The sequence below is a fragment of the Neltuma alba genome, unplaced genomic scaffold (assembly GCF_004799145.2).
Source record: "Neltuma alba isolate B1F8T4 unplaced genomic scaffold, ASM479914v2 tig00012086_pilon, whole genome shotgun sequence".
Classification (NCBI taxonomy): Eukaryota; Viridiplantae; Streptophyta; class Magnoliopsida; order Fabales; family Fabaceae; genus Neltuma; species Neltuma alba.
This window is the reverse complement of record NW_021636644.1, coordinates 63,547-81,543: the sequence shown is the minus strand read 5'-3', so window position 1 is coordinate 81,543 and position 17,997 is coordinate 63,547. Positions and strand designations below refer to the sequence as shown.

The window sequence follows — 17,997 nt, the reverse complement described above, 5'->3', positions numbered from 1 at the left end:
AAATGCTGCGATAATAGTCAACCAAAAGCAAGAGCGCCAACCCCTTGGACTGCCTAAGCTTCGTATGATATTTCGCAGATAAATTATATATTATTAGGGTTACTAGAGTCACTACTTGTCAAGGTTAATTGTGTGTGTATTTACACTTGTGCATATGTTCTTCCCGTGTTTTTAATTTAATTCCATGTCATTCGACACGACTTCTTGATTAATTACAATAAAATTTTGCTGACCTCTGTGAAATAATATGCTGGAAAACGCAAAGGGAAAGAATTTAGTTGTTGGGAAGACTTAAGTACTAAGCCTTGTATAATTAACACGCCTTCATCCAATTAAATCAGAACCAGTAAAGCACCAACGGTGTCAATAAGGAGAGTTTGTTAAAAGCCAAAATTTGATTAAAAACAAATACCTTAAGCATATAAGCTTTATCGGCAAATTAATTATGTACCACCTCCAGTCCTTAATATATGAGTTAGTTGATTAATTTGAGTAGATTAAGAAAACTAGTAAGTTAGTTATTTATGAAAAATTTGTATTGTCTTTCCTAAAATATTCTTGCTAATCAAGTGTGTTAGTTAGAACCATCATTATTATAAGGATAACCTTAAAAAATAGATAAATATGAGAAATAAAAAGGATTAGAATCTTATATTTAAGATCAAAATAAAAGTCAAACAAACTCTGATATTAAAAACCGGAAGTAGTGTATAACGTGGTGAAGAAATCTGCTCACAAGACCATGTTAATTATATGTTGTCCTGCCTGCTAGCAAACACGAGAAGTATTTGAATACAGCCGGTGACGTGCGCAAATAATCTTAAATATAAACGTAAAGGTCTAGAAGGAATAGATTACAGATACCTGGCTGTGTTTAAATATATAAAGATAATATGAATATTTAATAATATCCTGCCCCCGTCGGTTACTAGCATACATATATAATTCCATTTCAAGGTTGAATGATGAGCGTTTACCCATCCAGACCTGTTTGGATGGCTTGAAGTTGCAAGTATAGCTAGCTGGGCCTATGCAAGACAAAGGAGGAAATTAATGTGTTTTGTTTTTGGTTTGGTTGGTTGATGAGGTGAAGTGTAATGATTTAAGAATCCAGTGCGTGCTCTTCTCAATACTCTCATTGACTCAGAGACTGGAAAAAAAGGCAATATATTTGAGGGAACAAATAAGCTTTTCCTCTTTATTTCCCAACTGCAAGGCGCGAGCCGCGATTGACCCCCCAACCTTCTTTTGGCCCTTTGGGGCGGGTCACGTGAACCCCGCCCTCTCCTCTACCTCACACACGCACGCCGTGGGCCCCCTCCCTCACGTGCCAAAGTAGGCAGCGCACGTGTCTCCAGTTTTGTTAGCAAATAGCAGTCCATCTGGAATGCAACATTAATTTTTTAAAGTTCACGCCCAAAGTTTGGAGTGCCACACTGCTTTGGGAAAGTTGTATGCAACCCCGGCCCAGCCGGCCAGCCACCGCCCTTCATCTGTTTTAGCTACAATTGCCTAACTTTTGGAATTTAAAGCCCTTTTCCACTTTTGTCCCGCTCTCTCATCTTTATTCATCTCTTTTTAATAAAAACCATTATGACCTGTTACTTATTTAACGAAAAACTATATATATACATAGATCTCCACGCTTAACCTCGTTATTGATCAGTTAATTCCCACCGTGCATGAAAACTCATGGCCTTCCATCGCCGTGTTCTCTTCTTTAAATTTTCAACTACTCGTAAATCTATATGTGTGTGTGTGTGTGTGTGTGTGTTCCTTTGATTTGGATATGACCACACCACCCATGCATCCTGATGATATGCCGCCTTGTATATATAATGGCCAATAAATTATTGCCCCAATTATATGTGTGTGTGTGCAATAATGTTATGTGTGTGTGTGTGTGCTAGTTTGAAATGTGTGATGTACGTGTAGAAGGGGATGATGGGGTTGTGTGAATGATGGTGGCTAAAGGATGAGCATCTATCATACGCACATAATTATAAGTGTATTAATGCGATAATTATTTGGGGGGCAGGAGGATGGCGGCTTCACATGATTATTAGAATTGTCGCTTATCTAAAGTGGTGCATATATTTTAATCCTACGCATTTTTCTTGGAGAAATTACTCCTCTTGTCCTTAATATTAAACTTGAACAAGGAGTTAATATTGGTCTTATATGTATGACATATTTATCAATTGTTTTTCAAATTAATCCTTTATTATACTCCCAACAATAATTAAGTAGGAGAAGGAAGGAGGCAATGAATTAAGAAAGATACTTAAAGTGTTTTAGAAAAAACATATCATACTAACTAATTTAACTAATATTTTTAATATATTCGAATTAGTTAGTTAGATCATATATTAAGTATCGGTTTTGGTCCTATATTAAGCATCGGCATTTAACTAGGACCGTCTTCCCACAAGGTCTGCATACATATCTTCATATATATATCCATCATGTGCTGAGTTTCTTGAGAAATTATTGATCATCATTGTTACACGTTGTGCCCGATCTTGCCGCATCAATTTAACAACGCATCCCAACGCCCCACGAACAAATTAAATTTAGTTCAACAACATTGAATTTAGTTCTACAACGTCATATTCCCTCCGTCTCTTATTATAAGATTCTTTTAACGAAATTGTACAGTTTAAAAAAATAGTTAAAATTAGTTAAAACTCATTAATATGTAGCAGGTATAATTAACCCTATATATAAATGGTTAGATGTGAGAAAGTAATAGTGAGATTAATGAACAAAGAGAACGTGTTAAATGCATTAAATTAGGGCCAAAATAGGTAATAGTGCATTAAATACTCAGACAAACTTAAAGAGGATTTTATAAAAAAAGACAAGCCCATTCAAAAAATTAGATTTTATAATAAGAGACGGAGGCGCACACACACATATTCAAGTGATCTACTGGAATCACTTCATGGTGTTATTCTTTGCTTAATATATATAGCATCTTGATTACTACTTTTGATGAGGCGCAAAAAAAAAGAAAAAAGATAGCATACATAATTTATATATGCAAAGGTTAATGATTTTCAATTGCCATGGATTTACTTTCAGGGAATTAAGAACTAGTGTGTGCAGTGTGTGTGTGTGTGTAGTGGGTACAAAATAAAGGAGGGAAATGGTCCAGAGTATATGCGTGTAGGCGTGACGTATATGACCCATCGTATGAGTTTCCTTTAATATTAGAGGTCCTCATAATGCTTGCATGTGGGATGTACTGTTGTACACTAAGATGGCGTCCTTTATTTAATTTACTGGCCAGACTTAGCTATTACGAAGAAGAAGGCCCGATCCGATCCCCTCCATTAATTAGACGCAACTACTTAATGCAACTGCAAATATCTCTGTAAGTTGTAACCACTTCATTAGTAGATGCAAAGTCTCCCCCAGAAAGGATATAAATCATTGCCCCGTACATACATTTCACCTTCCCTCGTGTCAACTACTGAACCACCGATATGTGTGCCTTTCCCTCGACCTGTTCTCTTCACTTTCAGATTAGCTGAATCCTCTCATGTTTTTGCTGACTTATTATATACTTTAAACCAATCATTTCGCCAGAGAAGGGGGTTTCTGTGGAGGAGGTCGGTATGGATGGAAGAAAACGGAGTACATGGGTACGTAGCGACAAAAATCAAGAATACATTGTTGATATATATGATGATGAGCAAGATAAATTAACATGGGGTTGGGTGCATTTAATTTAGGAGTGACAGTGATGATGATGCTGATTAAGATCTATAGCCACTGCGATGTCTGTCTCTGCAATGGGTGTTGTCTGTCTCTGCAATGGGTGTTGTGTTCTTGTTCGGATACTGATGTTATATATATTGTAGTTTTTTAGAGGGTCGTCTTTACGCATTGGCTGCTCCCAAAAGGTTTCTTTGACAATGCCTCCTTGGCTTCATCTGAAGCCACACTAAATCTAGCTAGGGTTTATGTTTTGGCCGCCCCTTTTATTCTTTCCCTTTCACCATCAATTAGAAAAATGTGGTTCCCAACTTTTAAAAAAAAAAGTTGAAATAAAACGAGAGCGTGCTTGTAAACAGTTTATTGCCCATGTGATGCAGTACATAGTAGTTAAAGCTAGTTATATTGGAATGCCTGTACACCTCAATTCTGCTCGCCACTCATTTTTCATTCTTTCAACGATGTCAAGATATAATAAATTGATACATTTTATATGGGAATTTGGGAGACTCCGTCAAGTTTTTAATAACTATATCTATATCCCCTCTTTGCAGTTTCTGTGATCATTAATATTATGATATGTCACTGTTTGGATGGGAAAGCTGAAAAGATGATATTTTCCGTAGCTGTTTCTCCATATGGCAAATGTGAATTAAGGATGGACAGTGACTTCACTAGCAAACGTCCGTGCTCTCATTTCTGCAAATAATTACAACTGATGAATCGATCAACAATAAATTGTTCACTTGTAATATCAACCTCACTGGCTCTCAGGGATTGCTATTATCATCTTCTGCTTATTACATGTGTTGGCTTCATTTTTCAGTTACTCTGAGTATTTATTACTTATTTTATTTTATTTTTAATTGACTGTATTTAGTACTTCTTTTCTCTCATTAATATTACCCTTTTATATTCTCTTTCATCACTTTTTCATTTATTGCTTCTCTCATCTCTTAATAAATAAGGGCAAATTCGGAAAAAAAATTACATTCATGACCTATTTACTATTTTTAACTAATTTTAACTATTAGTTCATTAAATGTAATTCGATTGTTTGATGCTTATATGTAACACCGGAGGGAATACATAGTTAAGTATACTTATAAAAAAGAACTCATTTTGATTATGCATCGTTAATTGCATTTTAGTATGAATTGGACCAGTAGCAGCATACATTATAGATGTTTTATTATTTTATTATATTTTGAATATGTACATTGGATCATTGATTATATGAATTCTGACCATCAAAATATTTTTCGATGAGAGGTGCATTGAGTATTCTGACAAGATGTGAATAATTAAATAATTAAAATAATTTCTTGAGCTGTTTTCAAGTTAATTGACTAAACCCAAGCTTACAGTTTTATTCAATCAAATATCAGTTCAATTAATCTAATTAATTACTCTTATGGTCCTATTTATAAGTCTTCCAACATACTACATATTGTCCTTAATACAAGAGTTAGTTGACTAATTCGAATAGATTAAAAAAATTAGTTAAACTAGTTATTTACAATAAATAGGTCTTGTTTTTTTTTAAATACTTTTGCTAATAGTGCGTGTTAACTAGAATTACTATATAATGAAATATTTAATATGGACAACTACTACAATGACTATTTTGAAAAAAATAGATAAATATGAAAGACAAAGTGGATTGGGGTCCTATATTTAGGACAAAATTAAAAGTTAGACTAGCTCTTATATTAAGGAATAGAGATAGTATTCCACATAGACTAAGAAAAATCTTAAACTTTATTAACTTTCATTTAAAATTTAACAATTTTCTAATTTTATCCCTATTTAATATACATTATATCTCATATACACAAAGTTAACACAATAATAAATGTAGGGTAAAATTGTATATTTATATAAAAAATCTCTCTTAATATTTTATAAATAGGATAAAAAATATCTTTTCTTTCTGTCATATAAACACGATTAAAGGAGTAACTCATAATGGCTAGGTTATTCAAAAGGCGACGAGTTAGTGACAACATACAGAGAAAACACTCGCTTACAATCTTAAATATATGATTTATTTTGCAGTGTAAATTATACTACACTTATATTTGAGATCAAATGAGTACAAAAAAAAAAAAGAAATATTGACTTGATTTTTGTTGGGTATATGCATTTATTGAATTGAATAATGACATACTCCTCCGGTCCTTATTATAAGACCCAGTTTGACTTTTTATTTGGTCCTAATTATAAGACCCAATCCATTTTGTCTCTTATATTTATGTATTTTTTTCCAAGATAATCCTTCTAATAATGATAGTTTTAGCCAATATACTTAATTAGTAAGGATATTTTAGGAATGACAACACTTATTTATTATAAATAACCAACTTAACTTACTTCCTTAATCTCCTCAAATAAGTCAATTGGGTCTTATAATTAGGACCGGAGGAGTATAACAATTTAAGACGAGATAAAGACCAAAATGCCATCATTATTTTAAACTAATTCTGCAAAGAAGAAGAGAACGGTGACACATATAGCTGCCCCGGGTCGACCTTTTGAAGATGAACAAATCTGCTCACCGTTGAGGGAGAGGATGTAGATGAAGGTGAACCACACTATGAAGAAGGGGATGGCTTTGAATTAGAAACTTACAATTAGTGGAGCGTAAGGGCATTTTGGTCAGAAGAATTGTAATCCCAAGAAGCTGAACAAAATTTTGAACGTCATGAAAAAGACAGAGCCGGGTGATTAACGAAAAAAAATGGAATTTTAGAGAAGCATGTTTCGCATATATGCACGCTAAGCGATATGATGAGCTGGCGGTCATTCCCTCTCACTCTCCGTTTTGCAAAGCCTGAATTATTTGCCGCGCCAAATGGGGCTTGAAGGCTCAAGGCCCCTGCATACCAAAAGAGGTATTCTAATTAACTAGTTTAATTAGACATTACTGCCAAAAATGGTCGGCCAGATCCCCAAACCTGTTTCCAAATTTAATCAAGCAAAATGTGGAGAGGGAAATCGATGGAGGAGGAAGCGCCAATGCCAATTGGTGATTTTTTTTAAAAAAAATAAATTCTGTGAATGATTCTTTGGGGCCAATGGAATGGAAAACGAAATCATAGAAAGCAAATTAAAGGTGCGTTTGGTGTGAGGGATTTGGAGGAGAAGAAAGGCCTTGTTTGGCAACCTAAAGTTTGCAAGAGGGGAGGGGAAAATCTTATAAGATTATGGAGGGAAGCAGTATATTCTTATCTTGTTTTGACTAAACTGTTTATGATTATTTTTAATGTTCTCATCCTACCATTTCTTTTTCATCCTCACAATCTTATCCATTTCATTTATAGTTATATACTTCTAAATTAATTTGAAAAAAATGATAAATATAGAGAAATAAATTGAATTAAGATCCTATATTCACAGCTAAATTTAATCTCGGCTATAATTTCCATATCAGGGACAAAAGAGAGTACTAATTAGTAACATGCTAGCACTTTTTTTGTCAGACAATACGAACACAAGCAACCATTTCCCCTACATCGTTTTTTTTAAAATTTATTTTGTTTCTTGTGTTTCTTCTAGTTGCTTGTTGGTGTTTTTGGATCATGATGTAATACAATTGTTGTCTTTTAATAATAAGGAAGACCCTTACCTACCGATGTTAAGGCCTAACCAACAATTTCCCCTCAATAAGGAATCTTCAGATACTCAAACAATATGTTAAGCAACCTGCCCAACTCTTTTTTCTTCTTTTCTTTTTTGCTTTAAAATTAAGCCTCCCGTCCCTCTCGCACCACCAAACCCTAAGCCAGCTTCTTTCTTTTTTCTTTTTTTTAAATGGTTCTATCCTTCATTGCAGCGAAAAGTTGAAATCTGTCAGCAAATCATCACAAAACGATGTCAACGCTGTTTCGATGCTATTCAATATTAAAACCGCTATTTTTGTCACACAGACAGAAGGGCATTTAAACTCAGGCTTACTTCAGAGGCGACAAATCACAGTAATTGCGGCAAATGGAAAAGCAAGCAATTAATGCTATGTATATGCTTTCCGTGGGGTCAGGCAGGGAGATGAGATTGCATTGAGTAATCTTGTACAGTCGTTCAATGTTAAATATATGTGATTATCCAATAATAAGTAGCCTAATTTCTATAATAGAATAGCTTGCCGAAAAAAAAGGCACTTCTATAGAATAGCACAGCGCAGGAGGTCACAATAACAAGAGATCCCTTTTCCATTCTCTGACTCTGATACGAGATAGAGAAATTATTAACATTATTTGATGCACGTAAGTTGAAATATCGATGTTTGTAAAGCAAGCATGGAATACTACACTCAATTAATATCGTACAAAACAGAGGTGTTCATGGGACGAAACGAGACAGGAACGATCTTGTCCCAGTCCTGTCCCAATAATTGGGACGGGGCGACTTTTCCGTCCCGTCCTAATAACGTCCCATCTCAATTGGAACAGGACATAACGAGGACGGGACAGGAACGTTCCATCTCTTCTTTTTTTTTAAATTTGAAAGCTAACTATAGTAAGAAATGTAAAAACTTGTAATAAAAATATGTGAGGAAAATAGATAAAAATGACAAAGAAAAATGTTTTTTGTAATTATGAGAGACAAAAAATAAACAAACCTAAAATATTTACTACAAAGAATATCATGTAACTCATACAAAAACAACTTATAAACAAATAAAAAATAACAATTGATAAATATCATTACCAAAATGCTATTACAATGATAAATAAAATAAATATATAACAACTAAAAATAAAGATAATATATTGGGACGGGACACAGGACAGGAGTCCCGTCTCGTCTCGAAACAATTTTGTCCCATCCGGCTTTCATCTTGTCCCAAAAGCTTTGGGGACAGGGATGAGACACTAGGACGGGACACAGTTGAATACTGCTAGTATGAAACACTTAATGATGGTTACGCTGCATGAAGCTCCGGAGGCTGGAGTCCGCAGCTATCTAATACATGTGTGCGTGCGCGCGCGCGTGTGCAGCAATTGGAGCCAACACACACAGAAATGCACATAACATATACATTGCCTGTGTTTGATTGGAACTGGTGTGTGTGTGTGTGTAGAGGGCGATGTTCTTGGGAGTAGAGTATAGGGGAAGAGAACAGGGACGTCCTTCTCAAGAGGGGTCACTTTCTCCCACATTAACAAAGGGACCAACATTCCCATGTCTGGCTTTCAAGATCATAATCTCACCTACGCGTTTTATTTCTCAATGAATTATTGTTTCCCTCGATCTTGCCTTTGCGTTTCCCAAAAATATTACTATTGGAGAATGGAGAATATACATAGATGAGTTGAGGCGGATAAAAGAAAAAAGGGAAATGGGAAAAGGGGCAGTATTTGAGAAATGGGTTGAAGAGGATGGGCGGGAAAGGAAAGGGACGTCAGGAAATAATTGAGAGGGCCGGGGGTAGAATATAGGTAAGAAGGGGAATATCATAAAATCACAAACGAATAAGTGGCAGCAGAGAGGAAGGGCATATGAGTCAGGGTCCAAATGTGGTCCACCTGCTGGGGCCGCAGCCACGTGGGTGGAGTAGTGGTCCTCAGGAATCAAGCCTGACACGTGTCTTCAACAGAGAGGCGACAGGCTGTTGAGTTGCCCCCACAATCACCAGATTTTTCATTCTTCCCGTGTCAACCTCTGTCGTCTTTGCATCTGCTCCTCCGCAACAGTTTCCCTCTCATCGAGTTCAGAGGGTTTTGTTACCAGTTACCCTATTTTACAAGTCTCATATTTAATCTTTTATTCACAAATTTAATTTCACTCTTTTTATTTTTTGTGCCAACAATATGACTCTTTTGATATTAGATATGCTATGCAAAGATTTTAATTTATCACAGTCAAGTTAATATTAGACTGCGCGCACGTCCTTTTTTCAACTACAAGTCTACAACAGAACATGTAATTGAATACTTCTATTTTTCAAAATATAAAAATGAACTTATTTATAAAGAACAATAACGTAAACAATCTATTAATCGGAAAACTTGCCTTTTCTTTGTTTTTTTTTGGAATAAGGAACTTTGACCATGCATTAAAACATGATTGGGCCCGATGGAGACAAAAGCAGCGGGGCCTAGATATCATTAGTTGACGGGTTATATTTCTCTGGGCCTTGTAGACAAACACAAGTGCCCATTCCCATGCTTTGGGCTCCAAGTTAGAGTAGGCAGTAAACAGATAAGCCTGCATACACAAAAAGGAACAAGTGGCCTAAGAAGGTTTGGGTTTGAGGACAGGTCTGTGTACTGTAGTTCTTGGGCCTGCTCGTTAGCTATGGAAGTTCCTCAGGTTGCGCAGCGTCTATTTCTTTCGGGAAAAAGGCTGCAAATATGCAACACTGCAGGCGAATAAAATCCAAGCCATGGTGGGCTGCTTAAGGGCCACCCCCAGAAAATCTTAACAAGCCCCTCAAATTTTACATTATAGTAGCCACAAATCAGGATCAAACCTGTTTCTCTTGCAATGGCATGCATTGCATGACAAGGAATCTGCTCCCATGGTGCTTGGTGCCCGATAAAAGCTTGGTGAACAAATTCCAGTATCGTGCGAAGCCATAACTTGATGAAATTCAGACTGGGAAGGTGACGTGATAGGAAGTTGGAACTAGGAATGGCGCGTGTGAAAACAATGAATTTGCATGGGAACTCGTTGTAATGGATCTTTTATATATATATATATATATATATATATATATATTCACAAGGGTATTTTTTTGGTATAGTAGTGTTTTATTTATCTCCATTATTTTCCATTCTTTTTCACGTTTCCCAATGCTTCAGTCCCCAAAAAAAAAAATCTTACCAAAAGACGATAAACATATATGGGTAAATGCTCATTTTCTTTCTTTCTCAGCGTATACCGAACATCTTTTTTTCTTTTTTTGTTTTAAAAAATTAGTAAATAAAGACTTTCTAATATGTAAAATTGCTAAATGGGTTTCTCAATATGAAAAATGGTTTTAAGAAACCCAATCCTATATTGTAAATATGAAACAATAGTGATATATCCAAAATGTCCTTCTTTTCTCTCTCTTTCTCTCCAGATCTCCTTCCCTTTCTTTCTTCTTTTCCTCTCTCTCTCTCTTTTCGTCCTTCTCTTTCCTTTGGATCTTCCATTATCAATTTGACCTCTCACTCCTTTCCAAAGTATGATACCCAATGACTAGCAATGGAACTTAAAATGTCCTCCGGCTTCTCTTCTTTTGCAAACCAGACTTGAAAAAGTCTTCTTTTCGTTGTCATCTCCTGTCATTTTCTTCTTGTCTTGCCTAGCCATTCTTTCATCGGCAATGAAACATCTTTCATCATTCTCTCTACTGTTGTGGAAGGAGAGGAGAGTTGCAGTCATTTGAAATGCTTTTGATGTTTGATTGCAATTTGTGGGATAATTGCTTAGTGCTTAGACAATACCCAACAAATTTGGATTTTTATTTTTTATTTCTATTTTGATTTTTAGCTTGTGTTCGTAATTGAAAATAACAAGTTTGGTAAGTTGTTGAAAATAACAAGTTGACAAGTTCTAATATGCAGTTCATGATGAGTTCAGTAAGACGAATGACAAGTTTAGCAAGGCAAATGACAACTTTTGATAAACAATTCATAGAAATTTGAGTTTCTATGTTAAAATAACAGAATTATCATATTTCTTTAGCAAATGACAAGTTTTGATAAGCAATCCATGACAAGTTTAATAAGACGAGTGATAAGTTCAGTAAGACGAATAAAACGTTCAACAATTTTATATACTAGAAGGTTTTTATTTGTTATTTTTCCTTTTTTTAATATTTATTTTCGTCTTTATTTCACTAAAAAATTTTCCTCACATGCCTAGACATATTTAGTCTGGAGAAATAATAATAATAATTAGTAAGATAAAAACGACGACCCACGTGGCAGCGGGGCGAACATAACTGTTATTTGGAGGATCACGGTAGAAGATGCGAGTAATTGGCTAGGAGCCAAAAATCTCACCGCCGGGAGGAAGTTGCGAAGGAGGAGAGTTGAGCTTCTGTGTCTTCGTCGGACATTCTACCGCCCCTCATTTTCTCTGTCTCCGTAAGTTTTTGGTCATAATTATGCGAAGTAATCCTGAACTTAGTACGAGGTTGATTTTTAACCTTGATCTCCATTACCCAATTCTGATTTTCAGATACCATCTGAAGTAAATTCTCTCACTCGTACGGTTCAAGCGGCATGGACCAGGCGGAGTTAACTGTAGAACAAGTTTGTGCCCCCTACACCTCCCTTGCTTTGCCATTTTATTCTTTAGTTTTGTCATTCGTTTTCATTGTTCGATCTGGCTTCAAGTTTCGTTTTATTATTTTCTGACAGATTTACTTAAATCCGGTCGGGTTTCTGTGTTGCTTTTGTTAATTATTTGCTAAATTTCATAATGTTGATGATCGAGTGGACTACTATAGTGCTGTTTCTATTGACATTCTGTTGACACTTTTGAAGGTTCTGAGGAGGGATATCCCATGGGAGACGTATATGAACACTAAGTTGATCTCAGGCACAAGCCTTCAGCTCTTAAGGCGTTATGATCACAAATCACAAAGTCAGAGAGCACAGTTATTGGACGATGTACTTCTTACTGAAAATCCTTCAATTTTTTCTTCCATTTTAGTGATAAGTTCGGCTTTCTGCCAAATTTATTTTCTTTCCCCTAATTTTGTAAATGAATCTTCTTCAAGTAGATCTATGAATCTTTGCTGACTTTACTGTCTAATGGTATTGAAATTTCAAGTTCATTCTGGCAGGATGGTCCGGCTTATGTACGTGTGTTTGTTCATGTTTTGCGTGATATACATAAAGATGAGACTGTGGAATATATTCTGGCCTTAATAGATGAAATGCTTACAGGTAACTGGGTAAAATGGGTCTTTTGTTTCTCTATGCATTATAGTTAGCTGCAGGACCTTTTATTCGCTCCCTTTTGCAGCAAATCCAAAAAGAGCGAGGCTGTTTCATGATAAATCCCTAACAGATGATGATGCCTATGGACCTTTCTTAAGTTAAGTGTTTAAAATATATTCAGTAGCTTAATTATTAACTCTCGTCTGGTTTTGAAAATTATGGAAGCTCACTTCTTTGTTTGTTTCCATTCGCCTTCCATCATATTTTTGAGTTTTTGATAATTTCTTCTCACAGTTTCTTTTGGAAACAGTAATATCTTGCTCCGACTGGAGATTAACGCACTACCTTTCCATTCTTGCATATTTCTTTTTCAGCATTCCTACTATATAAGAACCAAGAAAATGAAATTTTAGTCTTTTAGATTCTCCATGGCCCAAGACAGCTAAAGTTGGTTTCCGCAGCAATGCATCTATTCGTGTGTAGATAGAAAATGTGTTTTTACACTTTACTTTTAACAGTGGGCGGGTCGATTCTTTGTTTCCACAATTTTTTCCTACCAGATATTTTTTATAATTTGATTAGTTATTAGATTTATTTAGTCATGATTGAGATGATGTCACTTTATTTTTATCATCTTATGTATTTACCTTCTACTTTAAAATCATTGAAAAGTAAAAATAATACTAATGTCCATCTTTCAGATTGCTTTGGAAAGGAAATTGGTTCATACAAGAGAAAAGTTGTAAGATCCTTGCTTCTGTAGTTAGGTAAAACAGCTGTGATGCCTATTGACATTTTACTCTAGAATCTAAGACTCATCTTAAGTTGCAGGTTTTGCTGTGTAAGTTACATTTTTGGTAATTTCAATTTCTAATCACTTTGTCAATGTAGTGCGAGGCCAAAAAATCAGGATAGCAGGGTTGCAAATGGAGAAGCATCAAAATCAAAGAAGCCATTTATTACTATTGATGATGTTTTAAAGGAACTGGTAAAATGGCTCTGTGAACAGGTATTTCGTTCTAAAACTTGTGTTCCTTTCCATTCTTTTGTCAAGTGCAATTGACCAGCTGAAAAACATGTACATGAAAATAGAATGGGGAAACTGTTTAAGAAAGAAAAGAGGCAGAATTTTTATTCTGCAGCATCCACGATATCTGTATGAAAAGGGCACAGGCAGAGTAAGTTGACAAAGATATTAATCCAATTCTATAGAGATGTGAGAGCTATGGGCTTTATCATGGATGTACATGGTTTCTTTCTCACTACACCGACTGCATGCAGTGGAATCAACAAAGATATTGACGATGCATCCGATCATGTTAATGCCACAAGTGCTTGACATACATGAAAATGCAGGATTTCCATATAGAAGCATGTGACACAATAAATGACGAATGACTAGGTTCTAATGATGACCACAGAATTGCACAAGCCAGATTTTACAGATAGACGCATTGATCTGTAGTCATTTAGTGTGATCTTGTCTAACTGAAATTGCACATATAATGCTACTTGTGTTAAATTCTGCAAGAAGATTCCAATATGCATTCTTAGTTTCTCACCTTCCTCATATTATGGTCTGTAGCTGAGGAACCCTACTCATCCTAGTCGTGGTGTGCCAACTGCTATCAACTGTTTATCAGCTCTTCTTAAGGAGGCTATGGTTAGATCTTCCTTTGTTCAGGCAGGTGGGGTCAAGTTGCTTGTACCTTTGATTTTACCAGCATCCACCCAACAGTCTATTCAGGTATGTCTGGACCCAGTCACTGGCTGAGAAGGTTTATTATTGGCTTCAGATTCAGTTGCCGCTTATGAATCCTGCCAATAGGTAGCTAGATAAGCATGGTGCATCTAATGCAGGTTATAAAGGGAACTTGTTTCCTAAGAACAATGGTGGAGATGGTGATTGTGAGATCCTCAATTTTTTAAATAAATTTTATTCCATAACAAAATCACCGATTGAAATTAGTAAATGTTAGAATTGAAGGGATATTTGCGGGGGAAATTAATGAAGAATTCTCTTTGTGACAGCTCCTTTATGAAACATGTCTCTGCATATGGCTCTTATCCTATTATGAGCCAGCAGTTGAATATCTGGCTACTTCAACAGCCCTTCCCCGACTTATTGAGGTTGTTAAGAGTTCTACTAAAGAGAAGGTACTGTTGGCTTCATGAGCTTATGTTCATTTTACATTCTTTTTAACAATAAAATACTCTGGTGTTAGTTACCTTTCCATGTTCGCAAGCTATGTGATTGCTGTTCGCTGGATTTTTTATTGGTTCTCCACCATGATATTAACTTTTCAATTATCCCAAGCAAGTGCCTAGATTTGTTTTTAACTTTAGCTGATATAAAGATCTGATGTCAAAAGGCTTGTTCTGCCAAAATTTTTACCAGGTTGTTAGAGTAGTAATCTTAACCCTGAAGAACTTGCTGTCAAAAGGGACATGGGGTGCTCAAATGGTTGACCTCCAGCTGCCGCAAGTTGTTCAGAGTTTGAAAGCACAGGCATGGAGTGACGAGGTGAGATGATTAGATACAACCATGCTAAAAGCCTGATGCCTAAATGCTGAATAAGTGTTTGAGCTATCTTGATAATATCAGCCATCGGAGATTATTCATGATATACATCTTGCCATTGAATTGTTATGGTCACATGGCTATTACTGTCAATTTGATGTTCGCTAGTGGCTTAGATCACTATTATACTTGTGATCTTTCATTTTAATAGGTTGTGGTCAAGTTGAAAAACTGGTCCTCTTTGGTATACACACCTGCCTTTATTTCCCGTGCTTATAAATTTAGAAGGCTCACACTGGCTCATGTTTGTGCATTGTAATGGAAAATTGGACGACCTTTTCTTTGGGACTCGTTATCACCCATTTTAAAATTTAGTGATAGGCAATGTGGGACTCGTCTTGAAGTGGATGAAATCAAGTTATTTCAATGTGATGCCTACATGGCATTTTTTCTTGAATGTGCCTAAAAGCATTACGTGGCTAAATTGAATATGCACAAATTGAGGTTGATAAATCACTCATTCTGTTACTTCCTGCTTTGGTCTGATGTGACCGTATTTTTGGTTAAGCATGATCTTCTTGTCCCACCTCTTTGAGATCTTATTTTTCTCAAAGTTTGTGTTATAAGTTCAAATAGTGGTTCCCAATCCCCGCCCCTTCCCTTTCTCCGTTGTGAAAATTATTTTATGGTGCTTCTTCAACACTTCTGTTGATTGGAGTTTATCATAGGACTTGTTGGAAGCGCTGAATTACCTGGAAGAAGGGCTTAAGGACAACATTAAGAAACTTAGTTCTTATGATAAATATAAGCAAGAAGTTCTCCTTCGCAAACTGGATTGGTCTCCCATGCACAAAGATCCTATATTTTGGCGAGAAAATATCACCAACTTTGAAGAAAATGACTTCCAGGTATCTCTGCATTTATGTTCTTCTTTTTTTTTCCTTGTTTTTTTTGTTTTTGGGGGTGCTCGGAGATTTATTCAAGGTGTTATAGAAAAAAAATCAAATAGAATTAGCTATGCCATATTACTTCCTTGTCATTTCATGGAATATCATAGAAAATGAAGAAACTGCCTTATTTCTGGATCTGCAACGGGTATTGGAACGATTAGTGTTGACGAGGCTCATGCTGAGTTCACCTTGATGAAGGGTTTGGTACTGAATATTAGTTGGCTGGCTTGCATGCTTTTCTGCTTGATGCTAAGCCATTTGGTTAGATAACACATGTTGCATTCTATGACATATCTTGGATTTGTAGAGGTTGTTTTTGAACTTTAGCAATAGTTGGCAGGACAGCTATTCTTCTCTTTCAGGGTTAAAACCTTTATAGGTGCTTTAGTAACAGTATCTCCTTTGCTTATGGATCTGCCTCAACAAAATACGAGTGTTACTTTGCCCCCTAAACGAATGTGGGCTATTACTATCAGTATTAATATTTGTATAAAATATAAGGTTTATATGGAAATGTGGCACCTCTTATACTCCATATGACCTTTTATTCCCCGTTTTTAATCTTTTTTTTATTTTATTTGGGCCATACCTGTTTTTAATCTTTTCCACACATAGGTTCTGTGCAACTTTCTTCTTTTTAATATTTCTCCACATATTATAATAGGATTTCAATATTAGAAGAAAAAAAGAGTACAATATTGGAGAAATTTTCAAGCTATTGTTTGCCCCTTGCATCATATGGGAAGAAAGACATATAGTTTCTCTTCAAAGGACGTAATTGTTCAGCAGATAAATTGGTATATGAAATGCCATTCAGCAATCAGAAAGAAAAGATCAATTATATTGTATTTTGTTGTATGTTACCTTCTGAGGGATCTCTAATTTGGTCATACATAAATCTTCTTTCTGTTGCAGATTTTAAGGGTCCTGCTAACAATTTTAGACACGTCCCATGATCCAAGAAGCCTGGCTGTTGCATGCTTTGACCTTTCACAATTCGTCCAACATCATCCTGCTGGGAGAATCATAGTGACAGACCTTAAAGCCAAGGAACGGGTGATGAAACTGATGAATCATGAGAACACTGAAGTCACTAAAAATGCACTGCTCTGCATCCAACGGCTCTTCCTAGGTGCGAAGTATGCAAGCTTTTTGCAGGCTTAGTTCTGTTATGTGTTGGTGACGTATCCATTCAATTCCATCCCCTCTACGATCTCGCTGTGAATGGTTGTTAGAGGGCACTCTTGTGTAAAAGGGTTTTATCTATTTATTTATTTATTTTTCTTCGGGAGTAATATATTTTATTGGCCATCGAAGCCTAATGTCGAAGCTGTGCTATTCAAATTCAAATGTTGAATAAATGAGGTAAGTTTGTACTCGAAGTTGGGTATGTGGGTAATTTCAAGTCACGCCTTGTTTGGAAAATATTGGCCAATTAAATCGTTCGGTCAGTTTGAGCTGACTGGATCTGCCAAGAGCTTTTGTTTTGGTTATTTTTCCTCCATCTTTTGACTAAACATCCCGACTCTGATCATGCTTCATGGGTGAAATACCTTTTATTCTTTGACAACAATGATTACGCTATGTTTAGTACAGTGGACAGTCGGGGTATGGAAAAGGAGAGACTGTGAGGGAGATAATTTTAAGGAGGTTTTCAAGGGAGACGAGTTTCTTACAAGTGAGATACGCTACTTTGCTCGAAAAGACGACTGGAAATGTTGGAATCTCCGTGGGGAGGAGAACTCTTTTTTTTTTTTTTGGACAAACATAAATCTCATAACAAATGCTTTATTCCTATTCTACCCTTTGCTCAGTCAAATATCACTTGCAATGCACGGGTAAACATTTGCTGAGTTTGATTACATGCCTTTTCTCCATACGTCAAAATATATTTGACTGCATGCCTTCTTCAAAGAAAAAAAAA

At 35.8% G+C, this 17,997-nt stretch overlaps 1 protein-coding gene across 2 annotated transcripts; it reads left to right on the top strand.

Annotated features, from left to right (window-relative positions):
- The first annotated feature begins 11,691 nt into the window (after positions 1-11,691).
- On the top strand, positions 11,692-17,548 carry LOC114722175 (V-type proton ATPase subunit H). Of its 2 annotated transcripts, none has more exons than XM_028908130.1 (12): positions 11,692-11,801; positions 11,896-11,969; positions 12,204-12,329; positions 12,506-12,608; positions 12,688-12,760; positions 13,304-13,369; positions 13,494-13,611; positions 14,188-14,349; positions 14,634-14,759; positions 15,001-15,126; positions 15,852-16,031; positions 16,989-17,548. In XM_028908130.1, exons 2-12 carry the CDS (start codon positions 11,940-11,942, stop codon positions 17,235-17,237), a joined length of 1,359 nt encoding a protein of 452 aa, XP_028763963.1. In that variant the 5' UTR covers positions 11,692-11,801; positions 11,896-11,939; the 3' UTR covers positions 17,238-17,548. The 2 variants fall into 2 exon arrangements, with proteins under 2 accessions (XP_028763963.1, XP_028763964.1); XM_028908131.1 differs by having other exon boundaries at positions 11,702-11,746.
- The last annotated feature ends 449 nt before the right edge of the window (positions 17,549-17,997 follow it).